The sequence below is a fragment of the Gnatocerus cornutus genome, chromosome 2 (genome assembly GCF_029298725.1).
Source record: "Gnatocerus cornutus isolate USDA-ARS CGAHR chromosome 2, icGnaCorn1.1, whole genome shotgun sequence".
Taxonomy (NCBI): Eukaryota; Metazoa; Arthropoda; class Insecta; order Coleoptera; family Tenebrionidae; genus Gnatocerus; species Gnatocerus cornutus.
In genome coordinates, this window is record NC_142234.1 from 8,121,409 (window position 1) to 8,141,539 (window position 20,131).

Consider the following 20,131-nt stretch of genomic DNA (forward strand, 5'->3'; position numbering starts at 1 on the left):
TGCAACTAACAGATTTTAGTTGACAGTTGCCTGAGCAATCTCTTTATTCTCCGCATCTCTGGAGTTTATTTTCAGCTCCAAGTTACTTCAGTTTCTACCATTTTTTCAGGTTACACAGTCTAAAGAACTTTAGTACATACCTACTTTTTTTTCTACTTTACATTAAGCAGAACAATTTCTTGAAGTTGGAACAGTGCCCGCAAACCTACAATTTCAACGAAGACAATGACTTATGCATGAATTTATGTGAAAATGACGTACGGCCCTAATAAGAATACGAGTAAAAATATTTTAAATCCCTGAGTCATTCATTGCAGTGGAAATATAAGCTCAAAAATGCCAGTTATGATTGATCGCTGCGCTACTAAGTCAAAGGATTAATAAAATGAGAGTTTTTACATGTTTACGGAGCATGATTGGTAAAGAATTCCCAGGTGCTTAATCCACACTGTTACATCTGACGTTCTAGTGATCAAATTATAAAATAAACGCAATATATTGATGCATCATTTTTGAGTGAAATTTATTCCGAATTTTACTTGTGAGTTACAAAATAAATTCGACTTTTTTGTTTGTACACAATTTTATTCAAAAATTTAATATCAACGTATACTGACTCGTGAATAATAAAATGTTTACCATGAAATAATACTCAAAGAAACTTAATCCCCCGGATAAAAGTAAAACTCTTTAAATTAATACAAATGATGGACTCCACCCGCACCCATTTTATTGTCAAAAATAAAATATAAAAGATACAACTTAAGGCCATACGCCAGAATCACAAATATCAATGCAGGTTCCGTCAGAGAAACATCTACAACGAGGGCAATCATCTAAAGACAGAAGATTATTTTCCTTGATGTAAAGCAACAACTGGTAATACATCTGAGCAGAGTATCGAATCTAGAAAAGAAAATCAGAGAATAGAAATCATTTGTTTTTCTTACTTCTTCAGAGCTATTAGTCACCGCGGTTTCTTCAGATATGGCTGCATCTAAAACACCGTCAGTTTTTCTAAATGTCACTATCCTTTATGTTACCTTCAGGGGTGCACGCCCAAATTACAACCAAACTGAAAAGAAGCACAATCAACGATAATACCACCCGTGCCATGATTCGCTATTTGTCATCAAAATGAACATCTTTCTTATATATCCAATACGAAATATCAATCAAAATAATCTCAATCCATAACTAATCCCTACTTAGAAACAAGAATGAAATTTCTGAGACACGGTAAAAATTCAAAACTGGAAATATCGAAGTGCGTTTTCTTGTTTATTTGCTTAAAAGAACTGATAACTTTGTTCTACGATGGATTAACGATAACACTCGTTTAACTTAATTCCCAATATCAGTGAAACAACAAGTAAAAAGGGCAATGCAATCAGATTTCACAGTCGTGTTCCTTTACGACCACGATAAACTGATTATATTTATGCAATATTGACACTGTGAAGCTCGAAAATAAAACAGGATTTATTGCCAATCCACGCCACCAATTAAAATTATCAAAAGAGAGTTTAACGAACAATAATCTTCATAGAACAGTCGCCAGAACGGATTACTACAGATAAAATTAATAGGACTTCAAAAGATAACAGGTCCAAATAAAGGGAGGGTTCAACAAAAGCTTCATTATGCTAATCAGCAATCAATGAATCTAATTAAACATTACTTTGTTCACAAATCATAATTGACCGATAATAAATTATTTCATGCAAAATAATCACTAATTTCTCTTAATTAATTTCAAATTTAGAAAAACATGGTTTATTTCATTGTAGTGTGTTAACAGCTAGGCAACCAATCTTACACTCCAAAGACTGAAAAGCAAATAAAATAACATTGACAAAAAAAAACAGTTTTTATTGAACATTTTATCATCAAAGAATTTTTTATATTTTCACATTTAAAATATCCTATGGTTGCGTGTTAAAGCTATTAGTTCGGATGAACGCCTGGATCCGAAAAATCAATGCATTTACTGCCCCAACAAATGATAGTCATCACTTCTTTAACCACATCAGCATCCTCCACCAATGCATATTGGGAATAATAGTTATATAGAAGTTTCGATTCACTTTCTGTTATTTCAACGTCGAACTAAAATTTTACATTATTATTATAACTGTAAATTAATAAAGTGGAATTACCGCTGGATACTTCTCATTATGTTCTTTTTGTGTCAGGTCATGTCCTTTTTGCAAATGATATCTTAAGAAATCATGCCTCTCTAAAATAGATTTTTTGTTAATACTATCAAAGATATTATTTTAACTTACGTTCGCTGGGTATGGACGCTAAAATTTTGTACACTTTGACAGCTTGCGACTTACGTGCATGCCTGAAAAAAAATATTTAATTAACGATTTTGTTAAAACACCACATACTCGAGGTCGGCGGCTTCAAGAAAGGCCAAGAAAGCGAGCGCAGCGAGCACTAAGCACCAAGCTTTCATTTTTAAAATTTTTGTCGTGTTTGTTGGTTGGTCGCTTGAAACAAAATGGGGTAATCCGACGATAAACGTTCAGTTTTTTTCATTAATGATTTATGGCCTTTTCGACAGTTCGTCATTGTTTTACAGAAGTAAGATTTATGACTTGTCGTTGGAATTCTGCTGACTATTGCCATAAATCGAATTTTCCGTCATGTTTTCAATCGATAAATTACGATGGGGTTTACTACCACCCCGACATTGATACTGAGTCATTTTTTTTCCCGAAAAACGACTTTTATACACAAAGTTGTTCAGGAAAAGGATTTATAAGTGTCGCCAACAGTTTGAGTTTATAGCTGCACTAACTCGGGCAAATTCAAATGTTTTATTACGCAATAATACTGGAACTTACCTGGATGCTTTTCCTTATTACAGTCGTAAGATTTCATGTCTGCAATTTCTCGACGGCTAACCACGATATGAAATTGTTATCTGTTCTATTTGTAAAGGAAAACATAAGGAAGGAGACATTTATCCCTAAAATACTTTTTTGATACGAGTTCAGACTTTTAAAACAAAGTTTATAATTTCACAGCCTTTAATAAAAAATGTGTAACATTTTATTTGGAGGCACTTAACAGATTCCTCGAAATAACAATCTTCTGTATCTGTGACGTTCCCTCATAAATCTGAAAAATTTTCGCGTCCCTCATTAATTTTTCGACTGGATACTCGCTGTTAAAGCCAGCACCCCCAAAAACTTGCACCGCATCTGAAGCATTTTTGTTAGCAACATCGCTGGCCAACAACTTAGCGATAGAAGCAGAGTACGAGTTTCTTATCCCATTATCTGCTTCCCATGCTGCTTTCATCCACGCCAAACGTGCGCTTTCAACACCCACAGCCATGTCTGCCAATATAAAAGCAATAGCTTGGTGATGAGCGATAGGGACACCAAAAGTTTTGCGTTCTTGAGAATATTTAGTAGCTTCTTCAAGACATCGTTGAGCTAAACCAGTAGCCCCACAAGCTACTGAAGGTCGCGACTTATCAAAAGTACCCATGGCGATCTTAAAACCAGCGCCTTCGCCTAAAAGCACGTTTTCTTTAGGAATTCGAACATCCTCAAACGTTATTCCGCGGGTATCGGAGGCTCTTTGACCCATGTTGAGTTCTTTGCGCCCTGGAGTGACTCCTGGGAAGTCGCGTTCGACGATAAAGCCAGTGAAGGCTTTTCCTGGAGGACATTTAGGATCAGGGTTTGTTCTTGCAAGGACAAAATACCAGTTGGCTACTCCTCCATTGGTAATCCACATTTTTTGACCATTGAGGATCCATTCGTCGCCTTTTTTCTCAGCTCTGGTTTTGATACCAGCGACATCGGACCCAGCCCCAGGTTCTGTTACTCCATACGCCTAAAACTCCGTAAGAACCAAAGTCAAATCATTGTTAACTTACAGCAACAAGAGGCTCCTCAAGAAGACGCCCTAGGTACTTTTTCTGCTGCTCTTTGTTACCAGCAATGACCACCGGAAGTTGCTACAACCACAATCAAATCACTGCTGTTATAAACTCCAAACAACTTACACCAAGATTTGTCGAATCCACAGCTGTGAAAATCCCAGTACAACCATACGCAATTTCTTCACCAATCAAACAGATGTTAAAGCAGCTTTGCTGAAGGCCGCCTGCAAATAGGAGTAACAAAAACCGGTGGAAATTAACCAAATGTCTATACCTAGAAATTCCGGAATGTGTCCATTGGTCAGACCCAACTCCCAAGCCTTCTTAATGAGTTTTTTGGGGTATTCACCGGTTTTGTCATATTCACCTGCTACAGGGACCACTTCTTCTCTAGTGAATTTCCGTGCTACCGCTTGAATCTCTTTTTGAGTGTCGTTCAAGTCTAAAAGATTTTAAATTTGGCGCATTAGTAGCTTGTGATAACGACAAGCTGATAACGATTGGCGTGTCAACTGAAAAAATTAGAAAAAAATGGTCTTACCAAAATTGTATCCATTTTGATGGCTAATTCCAGCACTGCAAAAAAGACGTTTTATCCCGAAATTTGAGGAAGGTCGGGAAATCTGTTTAACGTGATAAAAGTAATGTTTGTAAAAAACCTTGAAGACAGTAGTAGTGACCCTCACCTTTGAAAGAAAAAATGCCATTTTTAAAACACAACGTTGCACATGTAATAATCTAGAACCACAGTACTTTTTAACATTTTATTACACAAAATTGAATAAGAAGCGATAAGATAAAAACACAGTTTTTGTTTTGCTGGAATTTGACCTGTAAATACACAATGGACAAGAAAAAAGACAAAGAGCATACGTAATTAATAAGTATTTATTAAGCATCAATTAACATTTCTTACAAAAAAAATAACAGACATATTTTTTTTAAACAAGTTACTTTGTCGCACTTGTAATGCTCCTCGAAATCACAATTTTCTGAATCTGGGTGGTACCTTCATAAATCTGAAAAATCTTCGCATCTCTCATCAACTTCTCAACCGGGTACTCGCTGTTAAACCCTGCTCCACCAAACACCTGCACCGCATCAGAAGCACATTTACTTGCGACCTCCGACGCATGACACTTTGCAATAGAAGCAGTGTAACTATTTCTAATCCCTCTATCGGATTCCCATGCAGCCTTCATCCAAGACAACCTCGCAGTCTCAACCCCAATAGCCATGTCTGCTAATATAAACGCAATGGCTTGGTGGTGAGCAATCGGAACTCCAAAGGTTTTTCTTTCCAAAGAATATTTCGTTGCTTCATCTAAACATCTTTGAGCAACTCCAGTAGCGCTACAAGCCACTGGAGGTCTAGTTTTATCGAATGCCCCCATGGCTATTTTAAAACCTTGGCCTTCGCCAAGAAGCACGTTTTCTTTAGGAACTCTGACGTCTTCGAAGGTAATCCCGCGCGTGTCAGAAGCGCGTTGTCCCATATTTTGTTCTTTGCGGCCTGGGACTACACCCGGAGTGTCTCTTTCAACGATGAAACCAGTGAAGGCTTTGCTAGGAGGACATTTAGGGTCTGGATGAGTGCGTGCAAGAACAAAGTACCAGTTAGCTACGCCACCGTTAGTGATCCACATCTTTTGACCATTAAGAATGTACTCATCACCTTTCTTTTCAGCTCGAGTTTGAACACCGTTGACGTCGGAGCCAGTACCGGGCTCAGTAACGCAGTATGCCTAAAATGCAAGTTTAAAATCATCAGAAACAAGCAGGAGGAGAAGGTGTACAGTGACCAGAGGTTCTTCCAGTAGCCGCCCTAAGAATTTCTTTTGTTGTTCTTTGGTACCAGCAAGAATCACAGGAGTTTGCTTCAAAAACAATAAACAGAGTTGTGACAACGTTTGGTATAATTACGAACCCCTAAACCTGATGATGTTATTGCTGAGGATATTCCCGAGCAGCCCCATGATAACTCTTCGGCTATTAAACATGAATTGAAGAGACTCTCCTCTAAGCCACCTTAAAATCGGTGAAATTCAATGAATGAAATTCAAAATATATAAGAGAGTTTATATCAGAGTCGTACCGACATGCTTTGGAATGCTCAAATTGTTTAATCCCAATGACCATGCTTTTTTAACTAGTTCCGTAGGATATTCACCAATTTTATCAAAATGGGCTGCCACCGGTACTATTTCTTCTCGCGCAAATTTTCGAGCTAAGGCTTGAAACTCGCTCTGAGTGTCACTCAGTTCTAAAATAAAAAATGTTTTTAGTTATTATTGTGGCGATTTGTTACTTTATAAAAGAGTTCTTAACCTCAAATATTGGTACCACCATCGTACTTACCAAAATGGTACCCATTTGCATGATTTTGTACCAATGATACGGAAAATGCACGTCTTCCTGCATTGTTGGTGGCTGCACTAATCACCTAATAAATTACATATTGCATTTATCGCGGCACTATATAGAAAGTGGTACCTAACATACTTTTGGAATGAGAGCCGCCATTGCTTACACTTTACTCGAGAGTTAACAAGACAAAAACAACAAACATTGGACAATGTTTACATTACAACTCAAGATTAGATAATACCTGGAATGACTAGTGATTTTTTTATTCTGCTCAAAGATCAAAAAATACTTGTAAACAACATAAAAGGCTTTTATTAACAATTAGGCGACACTTTTAGAAGAATCGATAACACTTCTTGAAATAACCAACTTCTGGATCTGGGTGGTACCTTCGTAAATCTGGTAGATCTTCGCATCTCTCATCAGTTTCTCAACGGGGTACTCGCTGTTAAATCCCGCACCGCCGAAAACTTGAACGGCGTCTGAAGCACACTTATTCGCAACATCTCCAGCATGTGATTTGGCAATAGAAGCGGAATAGGAGTTTCTAATACCATTGTCGGCTTCCCATGCTGCCCTCATCCACGCAAGTCTAGAAGTTTCAATACCGATAGCCATGTCAGCAAGAATGAAAGCAATAGCTTGGTGATTAGCAATGGGGATCCCAAATGTTTTACGCTCCAGGGAGTATTTGGTGGCTTCATCGAGACACCTTTGAGCGACTCCAGTAGCTCCACACGCCACCGGGGGTCTCGTTTTGTCGAACGCTCCCATAGCGATTTTGAACCCAGCGCCTTCACCCAGAAGGACGTTTTCTTTAGGGACTCGAACATCTTCAAAAGTTATTCCGCGAGTATCAGAAGCGCGTTGCCCCATGTTTTGTTCCTTGCGACCTGGAGTTACTCCGGGTGTGTCTCTATCGACGATGAACCCAGTGAAGGCTTTTCCAGGTGGACATTTAGGATCGGGGTTGGTACGTGCCAAAACAAAGTACCAGTTAGCTACTCCTCCATTGGTAATCCACATTTTTTGACCATTGAGGATCCACTCGTCACCTTTTTTCTCGGCTTTAGTTTTAACGCCGCTAACGTCAGAGCCAGTTCCAGGTTCTGTGACTCCATAAGCCTAAAAAAGTTTGTTTTTAAAAAGATAAAACAAAAGGAGTTCTTACAGCAACTAGGGGCTCATCTATCAAACGCCCCAGATATTTCTTTTGTTGCTCTTTCGTTCCCACGAGAATAACCGGCATTTGCTAGAATTTACAATAAATTATCTGCACTACTGAGGGTAAAAAAGTTGTACCCCTAGACATGAAGAGCCAATTGCGGTGCCTATTCCACTGCAACCCCAAGCCAATTCTTCGCCAATAAGACACGCATCGAAAACTCCTTGGTCCATTCCACCACAGTGCTCAGGAATGTGGGGGTTGACAAATCCTAGAGCCCAGGCCTTCTTGATTATTTCGGCAGGGTATTCGCCGGTTTTGTCGTGGTGGGCGGCAGCGGGGGCTATTTCCTCACGAGCGAATTTACGAGCCACCGCTTGTATTTCTTTCTGGGTATCATTGAGTTCTAAAAAGAATCATAAGAACGAATAATAAGCCATTGGAAGACATACCAAAGTTGAAACCATTGGGATGGGCAGATTTTTTAGTCGCTGTCACGGAAAAAGCGCGATGCACAACTCCAGTACTTACATTTTTCAATACCTATCAATATATTTATTTAGTTTTTGCATTAAACATAATTTATTACCCACTTTTTGGACAGCGAAGGCCATTCTGAGTGCTGCTTATAACTTATAACGTGTCAGGAAAAAAAACTCCTCGGTGTGATAGTTGGTTAAATACTGCAATGCTATAAGTAACAACAAAGATAAAATAATATGACCTTTGTACTTTGAATTTTATTGCGGGTTTAGAGTTACCTGTTTGCTATAAATAACTAGTATCAACTATCTTATCTAAATAGTTAAGGAATGAACAGCAACTTTTCAACTGCAAAGGTCAATTTTATATCAAATGCTAGCGCAGTTTTAAGTTGGTACGTTGACCTGGAGCCGCAGTAAAAAAACATTTCTGGTTGCCTAAACTATGTGGGAATCAATCTATAAATTGGAAACAAATTTCAGTGTTTTTAACTTATTTTTTTAGATTTGACCTGTCGATTTTTATACTTGCTTGTTTGTCTTATTAAAAGAAGTAAAAAACTCAAAAATAAAAGCATTTATTTACATGCAATCATTTACAATTATTTAAAACGTATAAATAAATATTTACATCCATAAGAATCAATTTTATCATCGTTCATCCGACAGGATAACTATTCTCAAGTACTTATGAATTACCGAAATTAAATTGTGTTAAACTGTTTGTACGAAAACAAAGACAAAAAATAAAAAGAGCTTTGAATTTCAGTGTAGGTGCAAAATCGGACCTAAAAGATGCAAAAACCTTTTAAAAACACATCAATATCTCCTAAATTGTTTCTTAAACTTCTCATAATGGTAGTCGTCGGTTGCCCTTTCATCTTTCTTTTTCGGTTTTTCCACTACATCTTCCACCTTCTCTGGATCAACTTTACCCTTTTTTCTTGGAATGTCGCCCTGCTCGATATTAACTGGAATAATAATAAATTTACTCATCTTTTCCTGTCTGTATAACACTTACATCGATTATGCTGAACAAAATTCACCGCCATATTCGTCGGCACAAACGGTGACGGTCCATCCTTCTTGTTCTGTTTCTCCCACAGTAATCTTAACTTTGCCTCTTCTGTCGCCTCAATATTCTTAATTTTCGCTTCAATCCCCAAATCAACTTCAGGTATCCCATTCAACATCTGATTAGACAACATTTCTTCAGACCTCTTAGTTGAAGACTCCCTCAAATGATCAGGGACAGCCCTCAAAGCAGCCTCTTCTGGACTTGTATAAGAAGATTTATTTTTCTCGTCTTCACCCAAACCCTCGCTCTCAATTTTCCGCTTCTTTTTAGACAACTCCTCTTCAATAAACCTCATCATTTCTTCATCCTCATCCCTTTTGTTGGTTTCTACTGAAAATTGAGTTCCTATTCCGGTGTCGTACGCATCATCAACTTGCTTAACTTGGCCACTTTTAAGAGCTTGCATGTTGACCATGCCTCCACTTTTGATTTTGAAAGGATCCTTCTACAAAATGGAGTTTTATTGTAGTTATTAGACGCTCTTGTACTTACGGCAATTACTTCATCTTCGGCGGTAATTTTTGTGCCAAGAGCAAGTCCTAAAGCGTTGATTCCCTTCGGCCGCTTGCGGAGATTCTGTAGTTCTTTCATTTCCTCCAATTTTGAGCTATTTTCACTATTAGAAGCAACAACACTAAGAATACTCACCTAACCTCTTCAAGACCTTCATCTTCGTTGTCGCTATTTGAGACTTTTCGCACCCGCAATTGTTTGCGCTTTTTTGATTTAAAGAGAGAAGGTTTTGCTTCAGAAGAATCGTCACACTCTGGTTTTATGACGGACTCGTTTGATGAAGCTGCCATCGTCTTGTTAGGTTATGTCACTTTGTAGCCCTATAACCTCACCAGATCTTAAACACCTCTCAATCCGAACTTTAATTGAAAATTTTCGTATTCTCGGCGTTTGTTTTGAAATTATTACTTCAATTGACGTTTAGAGGTTAAAAAATTTGACAATTCGCATCCAAATCTGCACCAATCAACACGCCCGAATTGTCACCAAACTCTACAATCTAGTAACATTTTGCGTAGCTAGGTTGCAACTTCGTTGGCGCTTCTCCTGTTCAAATTCCAAATGTCAAGAAAAACTAGTAAATTCGTTCCAGAAATGGAATTGGAGGAGACTCCGTGAGTATTGGTTCTAAATATAGCCCTCAACACTCAAGATCATTAAATTTCAGTCATAATATTATAATAACGACATCGCGAGTCTATTCCGACGTTTTTACAAGTAAACCGTCTTCCTACTTTGAATATGAAAGCTACAACCCCCCGACAGACGACATTAATCATTACAGTTTGGTTCGAAAAATTGGACAAGGAAAGTACAGTTTAGTTTTCGAAGGGGTTCAAGACGAAAAAAACGAGACTGTGGTGGTGAAAATGTTGAAACCTATCAAAAAGCCAAAAATCAAGAGAGAAATAAAAATTTTAGAACACTTGAAAGGTGGAGCCAACATTATAAATTTGAATGCGGTAGTTTCGGTCCCTAATATTGGTCTTCATGCTCTTATTTTCGAAGCTACTTCCAACAATGAAGACTTTAAGGAAGTTTACTTGAAATTAAACGATTCTGATATTAGGTTCTACATCTATGAAATACTTAAAGCTCTAGATTATTGTCATAGCCGTGGAATTATGCATCGGGACGTTAAGCCCCATAACATCATCATCGATCGAAAGAACCGTAAAATTAGACTTATTGATTTCGGCCTGGCCGAGTTCTACAAACCTGGAGAGCGTTACAACGTGAGAGTTGCCTCGAGACACTACAAGGGGCCCGAACTACTTGTTGATTATGGTTATTATGACTATTCTCTTGATCTGTGGTCTTTAGGGTGCGTGTTTGCTGCCATGATTTTCCGAAGAGAACCTTTTTTCCAAGGATTTGACAACAGGAACCAATTGTATTGCATTGTAAAGGTCTTAGGAACCACGAAATTTTACAGTTATTTGAACAAGTATAACATTGCTTTGGAGAGTAGTTTGCAGGAAACTTTAGGGATACATTCAAAGAAGCCTTGGCAAAGATTCGTAAATACTGAGAACGAACATTTGGTGAATCATAACGCTTTTGATTTTTTGGATTCTTTGTTGTGTTATGATCATTTAGAGAGGTGTACAGCCCAGGAAGCGATGGGGCACAAATATTTCGTACCAATTAAAACTTCAAATAATTCTGTAACGGTGTATTGAGAAAGGAAAAGAGTTCAAGTTTAAATTTTATGGGTTAAAGAATATATTTTGTCGCTTTTGGTTGTGTATTTATTAAAGTTATTAATAATAATTGAAAGTATTGTATTTAACAATTGTTATACAGATAATAATATTATTTTGAGATAAGAAAGACAAAAAAAGTACGAGTACCCCTGGTGGGACTCGAACCCACAGTCCCCGGCTTAGGAGGCCGATGCCTTATCCATTAGGCCACAGGGGCGATAAGTATAGAGTGTGTGCGGTTATAAATAAATCTGAACAATTTGAATAATGTATAAATGTGATTTGTTTATTTTATTCTTATACTTACAATTTGAATTATGATTTAACAACTATTAAATATGCATATTTAAAAACCACAACTTTTTAAATTTACATAACTCTTTTTTAGTAGCAAAAATGTTGTCATCTGAAAGACCTGCCAGGTGAGTCTAATGCAAAACTTTCAATAAAGTTAATACACCAATTCTTGATCTAACTTTTATTACTTATTAAAATGATCCAAACCTTAGTTGTCGTTTTTCCTTCCCTTCCGTTTTATGAACTTGAAGTTTATAACCCCGCTCCAAATAAAATCCAGATCTAATGAATAGCACCGAGATATAATAATGAAGCATCCAATTTATACCTAGAAGAATTCACGGAACTTAAATGTATTCCACTCCACAAATTCCTTCTGGTATTGAATGATAAGACCATCGCGTGACGATGGCTAAATTGCATTCCTTTGGTCCAAAATCTCTTTTTCTCTCGTCATTTCTATCGATCATTGAGGTCTAGTAGTAAACGCATAATTTGGCAGAGACCGCCGCCAGAAACAATCTAACTTAATAATATCAGCACCACAAATTGCTTCCTAAATTCAATTTGAGAGCATTAATTAACAAAATATTAACGATGAGTCGATCAGTTTTTGAAAATGGGAATAGCGCAAGCGCCTCGGCGCTTATAAGAGGAAAATTCAAAGACTTTTCTCTTAGTGTGGTAAGATGTGTCGGGCTCTTGCCATTCTGGTTATTGCAGTGTGTATGAAAAGTTCTGTGCAAACTAAACGTGAACAAATTTTTCATGTTCCGTTGAACGGCGATGGATCTATATCCTTTAACTGGGTCTTGGATTACCACAAAAAAGTTGTAACTTTCGAAGTGCACATCCCTGTAAAGTACCAATGGTTTGCTATCGGGTTTTCGGACCACGGCCAACACTTCCCCGCAGACTACTGCATGCTGTGGAAAGATATGAAGAAAAAACTCCACTTTGAAGATGTTTGGGCCGACACTGTAGGAATCGTTCACCTAGACAAGCAGCAGGATTGTCTCCGATTCAAAGTAAAAAGAGTTAAGAAAACCACGAAATTCACATTTCGAAGAAAGTTTGACACGTGCGACTTCGAGGACTATCTTATTGAAGAAGGCACAACTCATGTAATATGGGCCGGTGGACATGGACCTTTGTATAAACCCATCGGTTTGAATGTTAGTTCACCATTAGAAGACAAAGGGATGGTGAGGGTGCAATTGTTAAAGAACACCAACGTCGAAGAAGATCTACCAAGACATGTCAAAAATTTAGACATCTTCGCAGAAAAAGTAAAGGTACCAAACGAAGAGACGACATATTGGTGCTATGTAAAAAAGTTGGATGACGACTTTAGGCTCAAACACCACGTTTACAGGGTATACTTTTAGAGAGTGTTTTCATGAGTTTATCACTACAAGTTTCAGTATGAAGCACACATTCCTAAGAGAAGTGAAGGGTTGGTGCATCACATGGAAGTGTTTCATTGTGAAGCACCTGCAGAAGAAGAAATTCCGCTGTATGTTGGGAGTTGCTTTGCTGAGGATAGACCGAAAGAGACGCAAGTTTGTAAGAGAGTACTTGCAGCGTGGGCTATGGGGGCGCCGCCGTTTACATACCCCAAGGTGCAGAAAAATCATTGATAATTGTTTTCTCCAAATATTGTTTCTAGGAGGCCGGATTACCCTTTGGAGGTCCTGACTTTAACCCCTACGTTATGATAGAAGTTCACTACAACAACCCTGAGTTGAAAGCCGGTATTATTGACAGCTCTGGAATCAGATTCCACGTTTCTTCCCAACTGAAAGAAATGGACGCCGGAGTTATCGAATTAGGATTAGAGTACACCGATAAAATGGCAATTCCTCCAGGACAAGAAGCTTTTCTATTGAGCGGTTATTGCGTTAGTGAATGTACTGCGGTGGTAAGTATTTAAATCGTTAAACTTATTAAACTTATTAAAATCATTTCTCCATAGAGTTTACCACCTGGTGGCATCACTATCTTTGGTTCTCAGTTACATACGCATCTCACCGGTGTTAAAGTCTACACAAGACACATCAGAGACGGTGTTGAACTAATGGAACTTAACAGAGATGATCATTACAGCACCCATTTCCAAGAAATTCGAAGACTAAAACGACCAGTGAAGATTCTACCAGTAAGTTTATCACAGTCTGACATCAGCGACTTAATTTTTTTACAGGGTGATGCTCTAATCACACGGTGTTACTATAATACTGAAGAAAGAGGAAATATTACCCTTGGAGGCTTCTCTATAACCGATGAAATGTGTGTAAACTACGTTCACTACTTTCCGGCCACGGAATTAGAGGTGTGCAAGAGTGCCATCAGTGATCAAGCTTTAAGTACTTACTTCAACTACATGAAAGAATGGGAAGGGCAAAACACGTCGACTCATCAAGGAATTTCAGATAATTACAAAGCTATTCGTTGGAATAAGATGAGGGTGCAGCTTTTACAAGATGTGTATCAAGAAGCTCCGCTGAGTATGCAGTGTAACATGTCAAGTGGAGACCGATTTCCGGGATATTGGGAAAATACCCCTTTGACTCCCATCCTGACGCCCCTACCCCCACCCGCAAGAACATGTTAGATGTTGTAAAATTTTATTCAGAAAAAATAAATAACACTACAGGTTGCATGTTTTATTTAAATTATCGAATCTGTTGCCTCTCCAAGGCTTCTTTCTCATCCACCTACTAGTTTCAAGATACAAACTTCAGCAAAGTTTGACAAAAAACAATTTATTCTTTATGCTGCGGCACTTTTTTCTTTCTGTGCCGCTGAAGTCGTAACATTGATCACTCCATCGTAGTCAGGATGTCTCGTGAACCTCGTATATAAAATGCTTTTATATGTGAGCTCCTCTTTTACTTCTTTCTGTTCCAAAGCAATTTCCGTCGCGTCCTCCTGACTTAGCTTTTCCAACTCACTCTTTGGTAACTTCACTACACACACCTCTTGACCATTCACTTTACAGATTAAATCTAATTGATACTTGGTGTCTATTGTTGGCCACTTTTGCTCCACCACGCTCTTCTCCCAGTCGATTTCCCCGGATAAGTTCAACCTTTTAGGAGCCGAAACAAAACCGCTCCAAAGCTCTGCAGCGAAATGTGGAGCCATTGGAGCCAACAAAATAATCTGACTCGCTAAAGCTCTCTCAAACTGAAGACTTTCAGCAAAGACAGCAGGAGGTACTTTCTGAAAACAGTAAAAAAATAACGACAACTCCAACAATCACCCTCACCCTTAGGCTGTTAGTGAGACCCTGTTGCTTCGAAATCGCAACACTATGCTGTTGAGACTGGCAGTAGTTAAAAGTAGCTCCTTTAATGTAGAAATTGCGCGAATCGAACATGTAGTCATCGTGGGTTTTCAACTCAGCCTCAGATATTGAAGGAGGCGGATTACTTCGATGTTTAATAAAATCTCGAACTGTTAGCCAGAGCCGCTTTTGCCAGTTTAGAATTCCAGGAAAAGCTAATTTCGTAATTTAGTTTAAAATAAGTCGATAAGTCATACTTACTGTTTTGGTTCCAATTACGATGAGAAGTTGGAGCCACGTCTGCTAGTATCAAAAGTCTGGTGGTATCGCTGCCGTACTCCTCGAACATGTCAGCAGGGTCTACACCGTTGTGCTTCGATTTGCTCATCTTTTCCCAAGACATAACTACTTGTTCCTTTGTGTCTTTAAGTACCGCTTTATTCTTTTTCTTGTCTTTAAACAAAATGTTTTTTCATGTTGTAAAATTTTAAATAAATAACACAAAACGCACCTACCACCTCTATGTCATTTTCTTGGACATATCGCCCAGTTCCTTTGACTCGATAGCTCCTTCCCATCACCATTCCTTGAACTAATAATCTCTTGAATGGCTCCTTTTCTGGAACGAGTCCTTGCGAGTAGAGAAAATGACACATGAAGCGCGCATAATACAAATGAAGAACTGCATGTTCTTTCCCACCTATATACAAGTCTACAGGCATCCCCCTTCTGGCTTTATTCACATCAAAAATCTGTTTATCGTCCTTTGGATCAAAGTATCTAAGATAGTACCAAGAACTATCAACAAAAGTGTCCATGGTGTCAGTTTCTCGGCGCGCGCTTTGGTTGCATTTAGGGCACTGACAATTCACCCAATCAGACGAACTCTCTAGCAAAGACCCGCCCCGTTTTGTCAGTTGAGTCAGTTGAGGTAACTCCACAGGAAGGTCTCTTATTGGTTGAACTCCGCAACTGTCGCAATAAACGATCGGAATTGGGGTTCCCCAGAATCTTTGACGCGATATCAACCAATCCTTGAGCTTCGCGCTTGACCAGTATCCACCTACTTTCAATTCTTGTGCTTGGCGGCAAATTTGATTCCGTCTGGCAAGTCGCTCCGTGTCGCTTAGTTCGATGGATTTATCGTAAGGAATGCAGTGCTTATCAGCGAATTGTGCTGACTGAGGGCAGATTGTTGGGATTCCCAGAAAAGAGTCGGTTTGGGGAACAAATTCAATTTCGCTTGTGATAAATACGGGAAGTTTTGCCCCTGTTAGAGGATGAAGAACTTCCAAGTCTAATTTTTTGGTCCCCTCGTGAAACACCGAGTTTTGATTAAGAATGTGATGTGAATTTATCGCTACAAATTTTGCAGAATTAAGAAGTTCGGGATGCTGTGTCCAAAGTGTGACACACTCGTCTTGTCCAGAGATTTTAAAATCAAAGTTTACCCCATTGCACTCCCCAATCCAGTGCTTTTGGAGTTTGATTACATCCCTCCAGTCTTGTAAAATAGGGTCATCTAACCCTTCTAACAAATCCTTCGCGAATTTCGTGGTTCTTATAAACCATTGTTTTAAAGGTTTCTTTTCTACTTTGGCCCCTGAGCGCCAAGAACACCCGTTTTCATCAACTTGTTCGTCAGCTAATACAGTCTGATCTACAGGGTCCCAATTCACGATGGCTCTTTTTTGATAGACCAAACCAGCTTCATATAATTTGAGAAATAAATGCTGGGTCCATTTGTAATAAGATGGGTTACAAGTAGCAAGTTCTCTTTCCCATTCAAAAGTGCATCCTAGCTGTTGAAACTGCTTTTTCATTTGAGCAATGTTACTCCGCGTCCATGTATCTGGAGGAATTTGTCTTTCAATAGCTGCATTTTCAGCTGGAAGACCAAAAGCGTCCCAACCCAAAGGGTGCATTACCTACAAAAAACATTGAAATTTCTACATAAAAATGACAGTAAATCACATTTTTGCCATTCATTCTTTGAAAACAAGCAATAACGTCGCTAATGGTGTACACTCTAACGTGTCCCATGTGCAGAGCCCCAGATGGATATGGAAACATTGATAGAACATAATATTTTTCACGTGAATTATCATTTTCGTTATATTTTTCAAAAGGTAGCTTATCTTTCCAATAAATTTCAATTTTGTGTTTGATAGTCGGTGTGAGTTCCTCGTTCTGGAGTAAAAAAGGAAAGTTAACCTCAAAACACAAGAAACGAAATTTGCTTACCCACAAATTAAGACCTGATACAAAACGCCGAGTTAAACATAATACTGGTAATCTAAAAAGTTTGTCAAGTGGTTTTATTGAATAAATCATATTTTTTCATGGAAAATGTTTACATTTGACAGATAAAAGTGAGGTTAGACACCGAAAGGTTTAAAAAATGTGAAATCTCAAATCACGTGCTCTATCAAATTACGTGTACGTTATTGCTGGAATCTGGAAATTCATATTCGAAAAATTGGCGCCAAGACACGACCACAAACTATTTCATCATTTTTGTGCTGTTTTTATTATGTTTTATCCCAATGTTAAAATTTTGTAACTTTTATAAAATTTAAATAGAACAAATGCAGTCAACATGAATGACACTATTTGTTAATTCGTAAAATGCTATTATAATTAAGAGTGATTTTTATGATGACCACCGTTTATTCAAGATTACATAAAAACCTGTAAGTTCTCGGTGTGATAAAAAGGTAAAGCAGTTTATCGTAATAAAACGATAACATTTTTAATCTTTTTACATTTTGCAGCTGTTCAAGTAAGCAAGTTAGTGAGGTTATGTCAATTTTGTAACTTGTAACCGTCACTACACTGAAAAAGTGAAAAAATAACAAATTGTGACAAAGTCCCCTCAAATTAAGGACTGCTGTGTCAGTGAATGACTGTTGTATTATTTTTAGAAATACCTTCGTTTTAGTTTAAGTTTTAACCTGCTGTTGGGGAAGGTCAGTTTTAACACTTTTGCTCCGTCTTTGTTATTACTTGAGTTTTGGCTGCAATGGAAAAAATCTCTGCAAGCAGCTCCACCAAGTACTAGCCCTTTCCATTTTTAACTTTTACTAATACTAGCTTTTCAGACTAACCACAATGGGGAGCTCCCTCAATCTCTCTAGCAACGACTCTGCACAAAAGCTACTAAAATGCTTCTTCTGCGAAAAATTTCTCTCAGTTGCTCCTATCTACAACCACGAATTCGAGTCAATTTGCGGTCGTTGTAAATTCGTTAACAAAGCAGAAGATTCAAAGTGGACGCGTCAAACTTTATATGAAACTCTGGCCCAGTGGATGATTTTTCCATGTTCAAACGTATCCTACGGTTGCCGGGCCCAATTGAAATGGGGCGAAGTCGAAGACCATGAAAACACTTGTCTTTACAAGAAACTCAATTGTCCTTTTATCAACGACGATGTTTTCGACGTTGAAAAGTGCAAATGGACTGGATCCGGACCTGGATTGAATGAGCACCTGGAAAGTTGCCACACTGAGTTGGTTAAGAAATTGCCTGAGTTGAATTTTGCTGAAATATCTTCCAACACTATTCATTTGACCAGAATTCTGAAGCAGCTCATGGTGGTGATTATAAAGTTTGAACCACCAGAGAAAATCTCTTGTTTGGTCATGGTCAATGGTACCAGCACCGATTGCGACGCTTATAGATACCAGTTGGAGCTCTACGACGAAAACCGCAAGAACTCTGTGATTTTACGGCGAAGCAGACTTGAAGATGCTGTTGGTTTTGAAGAGAATCTAAACAATCCCGATAAGATGTTAGTTTTGGAGCTAGGAGTAATAAAAGGGTTGCTGAAAAACCCCACAACGGTAATGGGGCGCTTTGGTATAATTAAAAAATCAAAACGTGAGATTAGCTACGGAGACAAAGGGTTGTATCCTCTTCAAGACACTGCTTTTGATGAAAACTTCATAAGAGAACTAGAATGTCCTGTTTGTAAATGCTACATGATGCCTCCGATTCGAATTTGCAGTACTGGTCACAGCTTCTGTCAACGCTGCAAAGACCAAATGGATGAGTGTCCCACTTGTCGTCACCCTTTCCAGAACGGCCGTAATTACACCCTGGAAAAACTGACGTCTTCCATCAACTACCCTTGCATGTATAAAGAAGCAGGATGTTCTGTAGCGTGTTCCAGCGATAGGATTCGAGAGCATGAATTGGACTGCAGCTTTTCAGGAACTCATTGTTTCTTGGATTGTTCTATGGGGGCTGTCACGAACATGTTTAAACACCTAAATGAGAAACATCACGATAGCTTGATCGTAGCGGGAGATGCTCATATTTTGGATTTAGGAGACCGCGAAGTGACTTGGAAATATTACGCGATTTGTTTTGGAAATGATATTTTTCGATTAGTTGTTTTTTATAGTGGATTTGAAGGGGAGATGAAGTTTTCTTTGCAACAGTTTGGAGTTACTGAGAGCAATTATGCGTATGAATTGGAGATTGTTTGCTCAACTGAATGTTCTGAGAAGATTATTTTTGGAAAGGAATGTCATGCTTTGGATGGTGATATTTGGAAGAGGTCTATTGATTTGACTGAAGAAATGATGCAAAAATTTATTTCTGAGGACGAATTAATGTTTTTTAAGATTCACTTGAAGAAAGTTAATTAAGGAGTGATTTAGCTTTGTTTGGGCATTTTCAATGTATTGATTAGTTTTGTTAGTTTTGTTATTTTTAATGTCTCATTTTTGAATAGTATAAATAAATGATTTATAAAAGTAAATCTATTGGTTTTAAATGGTTTCGTGTCGAAGGAAATTATGCTTTGCCAAGCCTCTCTTCAGTGAATGTTTGGTTGCCTACTTGTATATTTAAAAAACTTTGGTGTCGATTGAGTTAATTGATGCTAATCAATTACATACCAATAATTAGTTATGAGTTACATAAAATTTTGAGTATTTTTTACAGTTGCTTTATTATTCTAGATTGTGGCACTGCAATAAATAAATCCTCCTAAGATGAAAGAAACACGTTTGAACCAAGTAGGAAATTACTTTTTGACTATAAAAAACATTCACAAATACAATATTTTTGGGGTAACTGTAAATTGAGGGAGTGAGATAAAAGGTTTTGCATAAGCAAATTTTTCTTGTTAGATTTGTAGGTACCTAACGTACCAAATTTACAAATTTTCAAAGTTTATCATTTTTGATCTCCGAGTGTTTTTTTTATAGATTTTGGTTCAAAAAGTTTAGTTAATTCTGTCTATTGTATAATTTTTGCTTAGGTACGACAAATTTTTATAAAAATCTCAAAATTTTCACAAAGCAAAATATGGAAAATT

The 20,131-nt window shown here is 37.9% G+C and overlaps 9 protein-coding genes and 1 non-coding gene across 11 annotated transcripts; 3 read left to right on the forward strand and 7 right to left on the reverse strand.

Annotated features, from left to right (window-relative positions):
- Positions 1 to 1,999: 1,999 nt before the first annotated feature.
- On the reverse strand, positions 2,000 to 2,892 carry LOC148178572 (uncharacterized). Its single transcript, XM_088029435.1, has 5 exons — positions 2,810 to 2,892; positions 2,607 to 2,735; positions 2,397 to 2,498; positions 2,289 to 2,350; positions 2,000 to 2,239 (listed from the first exon to the last, which is right to left on the reverse strand). Exons 1-5 carry the CDS (start codon positions 2,890 to 2,892, stop codon positions 2,142 to 2,144), a joined length of 474 nt encoding a protein of 157 aa, XP_087885561.1. The 3' UTR covers positions 2,000 to 2,141.
- Positions 2,893 to 3,023: 131 nt separating this feature from the next.
- On the reverse strand, positions 3,024 to 4,704 carry LOC148178573 (medium-chain specific acyl-CoA dehydrogenase, mitochondrial-like). The gene is made up of 6 exons (XM_088029482.1): positions 4,594 to 4,704; positions 4,449 to 4,530; positions 4,182 to 4,349; positions 4,031 to 4,131; positions 3,902 to 3,982; positions 3,024 to 3,858 (listed from the first exon to the last, which is right to left on the reverse strand). Exons 1-6 carry the CDS (start codon positions 4,612 to 4,614, stop codon positions 3,064 to 3,066), a joined length of 1,248 nt encoding a protein of 415 aa, XP_087885608.1. The 5' UTR covers positions 4,615 to 4,704; the 3' UTR covers positions 3,024 to 3,063.
- A 73-nt stretch (positions 4,705 to 4,777) lies between these two features.
- Positions 4,778 to 6,498, reverse strand: LOC148178574 (medium-chain specific acyl-CoA dehydrogenase, mitochondrial-like). The gene is made up of 6 exons (XM_088029830.1): positions 6,410 to 6,498; positions 6,266 to 6,350; positions 6,003 to 6,170; positions 5,835 to 5,935; positions 5,704 to 5,784; positions 4,778 to 5,652 (listed from the first exon to the last, which is right to left on the reverse strand). The coding sequence occupies exons 1-6, from the start codon at positions 6,428 to 6,430 to the stop codon at positions 4,858 to 4,860; spliced, it is 1,251 nt and encodes a 416-aa protein (XP_087885956.1). The 5' UTR covers positions 6,431 to 6,498; the 3' UTR covers positions 4,778 to 4,857.
- A 23-nt stretch (positions 6,499 to 6,521) lies between these two features.
- Positions 6,522 to 8,332, reverse strand: LOC148178575 (medium-chain specific acyl-CoA dehydrogenase, mitochondrial-like). Its single transcript, XM_088029829.1, has 6 exons — positions 8,201 to 8,332; positions 8,033 to 8,130; positions 7,892 to 7,982; positions 7,577 to 7,845; positions 7,446 to 7,526; positions 6,522 to 7,399 (listed from the first exon to the last, which is right to left on the reverse strand). Exons 2-6 carry the CDS (start codon positions 8,051 to 8,053, stop codon positions 6,596 to 6,598), a joined length of 1,266 nt encoding a protein of 421 aa, XP_087885955.1. The 5' UTR covers positions 8,054 to 8,130; positions 8,201 to 8,332; the 3' UTR covers positions 6,522 to 6,595.
- A 151-nt stretch (positions 8,333 to 8,483) lies between these two features.
- On the reverse strand, positions 8,484 to 10,002 carry LOC148178576 (splicing factor C9orf78). Of its 2 annotated transcripts, none has more exons than XM_088029711.1 (4): positions 9,648 to 10,002; positions 9,501 to 9,606; positions 8,943 to 9,444; positions 8,484 to 8,892 (listed from the first exon to the last, which is right to left on the reverse strand). In XM_088029711.1, the coding sequence occupies exons 1-4, from the start codon at positions 9,800 to 9,802 to the stop codon at positions 8,741 to 8,743; spliced, it is 915 nt and encodes a 304-aa protein (XP_087885837.1). In that variant the 5' UTR covers positions 9,803 to 10,002; the 3' UTR covers positions 8,484 to 8,740. The 2 variants fall into 2 exon arrangements, with proteins under 2 accessions (XP_087885837.1, XP_087885836.1); XM_088029710.1 differs by having other exon boundaries at positions 9,492 to 9,606.
- A 54-nt stretch (positions 10,003 to 10,056) lies between these two features.
- On the forward strand, positions 10,057 to 11,194 carry LOC148178577 (casein kinase II subunit alpha-like). Its single transcript, XM_088029724.1, has 2 exons — positions 10,057 to 10,126; positions 10,180 to 11,194. Exons 1-2 carry the CDS (start codon positions 10,074 to 10,076, stop codon positions 11,192 to 11,194), a joined length of 1,068 nt encoding a protein of 355 aa, XP_087885850.1. The 5' UTR covers positions 10,057 to 10,073.
- A 168-nt stretch (positions 11,195 to 11,362) lies between these two features.
- TRNAR-CCU (transfer RNA arginine (anticodon CCU)) lies at positions 11,363 to 11,435 on the reverse strand. Its single transcript has one exon. It is a non-coding gene; the product is annotated as a tRNA-Arg (tRNA).
- A 764-nt stretch (positions 11,436 to 12,199) lies between these two features.
- Positions 12,200 to 14,174, forward strand: Tbh (Tyramine beta hydroxylase). Its single transcript, XM_088050883.1, has 5 exons — positions 12,200 to 12,891; positions 12,940 to 13,137; positions 13,185 to 13,436; positions 13,491 to 13,673; positions 13,719 to 14,174. Exons 1-5 carry the CDS (start codon positions 12,205 to 12,207, stop codon positions 14,127 to 14,129), a joined length of 1,731 nt encoding a protein of 576 aa, XP_087907009.1. The 5' UTR covers positions 12,200 to 12,204; the 3' UTR covers positions 14,130 to 14,174.
- LeuRS-m (Leucyl-tRNA synthetase, mitochondrial) lies at positions 14,126 to 17,566 on the reverse strand. Its single transcript, XM_088050882.1, has 6 exons — positions 17,049 to 17,566; positions 16,779 to 16,994; positions 15,316 to 16,732; positions 15,066 to 15,257; positions 14,787 to 15,019; positions 14,126 to 14,740 (listed from the first exon to the last, which is right to left on the reverse strand). Exons 1-6 carry the CDS (start codon positions 17,136 to 17,138, stop codon positions 14,288 to 14,290), a joined length of 2,601 nt encoding a protein of 866 aa, XP_087907008.1. The 5' UTR covers positions 17,139 to 17,566; the 3' UTR covers positions 14,126 to 14,287.
- An 18-nt stretch (positions 17,567 to 17,584) lies between these two features.
- On the forward strand, positions 17,585 to 19,570 carry LOC148178581 (uncharacterized). Its single transcript, XM_088050885.1, has 2 exons — positions 17,585 to 17,858; positions 17,906 to 19,570. The coding sequence occupies exons 1-2, from the start codon at positions 17,827 to 17,829 to the stop codon at positions 19,455 to 19,457; spliced, it is 1,584 nt and encodes a 527-aa protein (XP_087907011.1). The 5' UTR covers positions 17,585 to 17,826; the 3' UTR covers positions 19,458 to 19,570.
- The last annotated feature ends 561 nt before the right edge of the window (positions 19,571 to 20,131 follow it).

Excerpts from the sequence above, each read along its gene's own strand:
- LOC148178572 (XM_088029435.1), bottom strand. The coding sequence starts at position 2,892 with ATGAAATCTTACGACTGTAATAAGGAAAAGCATCCAGGTAAGTTCCAG. Across the intron at positions 2,736-2,809 it reads AAACATTTGAATTTGCCCGA|TCGTTTTTCGGGAAAAAAAA; the intron begins GTTAGTGCAGCT and ends TGTGTATAAAAG. Across the intron at positions 2,351-2,396 it reads CTTGAAGCCGCCGACCTCGA|GCATGCACGTAAGTCGCAAG; the intron begins GTATGTGGTGTT and ends ATTTTTTTTCAG.
- LOC148178573 (XM_088029482.1), bottom strand. The coding sequence starts at position 4,614 with ATGGCATTTTTTCTTTCAAAG. Across the intron at positions 4,531-4,593 it reads TGGCATTTTTTCTTTCAAAG|ATTTCCCGACCTTCCTCAAA; the intron begins GTGAGGGTCACT and ends CACGTTAAACAG. Across the intron at positions 3,983-4,030 it reads TGGATTCGACAAATCTTGGT|CAACTTCCGGTGGTCATTGC; the intron begins GTAAGTTGTTTG and ends TTGTGGTTGTAG.
- LOC148178574 (XM_088029830.1), bottom strand. The coding sequence starts at position 6,430 with ATGGCGGCTCTCATTCCAAAA. Across the intron at positions 6,171-6,265 it reads TGCAAATGGGTACCATTTTG|AACTGAGTGACACTCAGAGC; the intron begins GTAAGTACGATG and ends TTTTTATTTTAG. Across the intron at positions 5,936-6,002 it reads GAGCATTCCAAAGCATGTCG|GTGGCTTAGAGGAGAGTCTC; the intron begins GTACGACTCTGA and ends ACCGATTTTAAG.
- LOC148178575 (XM_088029829.1), bottom strand. The coding sequence starts at position 8,053 with ATGGCCTTCGCTGTCCAAAAA. Across the intron at positions 7,527-7,576 it reads TTGGCTCTTCATGTCTAGGG|CAAATGCCGGTTATTCTCGT; the intron begins GTACAACTTTTT and ends TGTAAATTCTAG. Across the intron at positions 7,400-7,445 it reads TAGATGAGCCCCTAGTTGCT|GCTTATGGAGTCACAGAACC; the intron begins GTAAGAACTCCT and ends AAACTTTTTTAG.
- LOC148178576 (XM_088029710.1), bottom strand. The coding sequence starts at position 9,802 with ATGGCAGCTTCATCAAACGAGTCCGTCATAAAACCAGAGTGTGACGAT. Across the intron at positions 9,607-9,647 it reads GAAGGTCTTGAAGAGGTTAG|CTCAAAATTGGAGGAAATGA; the intron begins GTGAGTATTCTT and ends TAGTGAAAATAG. Across the intron at positions 9,445-9,491 it reads CCGAAGATGAAGTAATTGCC|AAGGATCCTTTCAAAATCAA; the intron begins GTAAGTACAAGA and ends TCCATTTTGTAG.
- LOC148178577 (XM_088029724.1), top strand. The coding sequence starts at position 10,074 with ATGTCAAGAAAAACTAGTAAATTCGTTCCAGAAATGGAATTGGAGGAG. Across the intron at positions 10,127-10,179 it reads ATGGAATTGGAGGAGACTCC|TCATAATATTATAATAACGA; the intron begins GTGAGTATTGGT and ends ATTAAATTTCAG.
- Tbh (XM_088050883.1), top strand. The coding sequence starts at position 12,205 with ATGTGTCGGGCTCTTGCCATTCTGGTTATTGCAGTGTGTATGAAAAGT. Across the intron at positions 12,892-12,939 it reads TCAAACACCACGTTTACAGG|TATGAAGCACACATTCCTAA; the intron begins GTATACTTTTAG and ends TACAAGTTTCAG. Across the intron at positions 13,437-13,490 it reads TTAGTGAATGTACTGCGGTG|AGTTTACCACCTGGTGGCAT; the intron begins GTAAGTATTTAA and ends ATTTCTCCATAG.
- LeuRS-m (XM_088050882.1), bottom strand. The coding sequence starts at position 17,138 with ATGATTTATTCAATAAAACCACTTGACAAACTTTTTAGATTACCAGTA. Across the intron at positions 16,995-17,048 it reads TATCAGGTCTTAATTTGTGG|AACGAGGAACTCACACCGAC; the intron begins GTAAGCAAATTT and ends TTTTTACTCCAG. Across the intron at positions 16,733-16,778 it reads AAAGAATGAATGGCAAAAAT|GTAATGCACCCTTTGGGTTG; the intron begins GTGATTTACTGT and ends TGTTTTTTGTAG.
- LOC148178581 (XM_088050885.1), top strand. The coding sequence starts at position 17,827 with ATGGAAAAAATCTCTGCAAGCAGCTCCACCAA. Across the intron at positions 17,859-17,905 it reads TCTGCAAGCAGCTCCACCAA|ACTAACCACAATGGGGAGCT; the intron begins GTACTAGCCCTT and ends CTAGCTTTTCAG.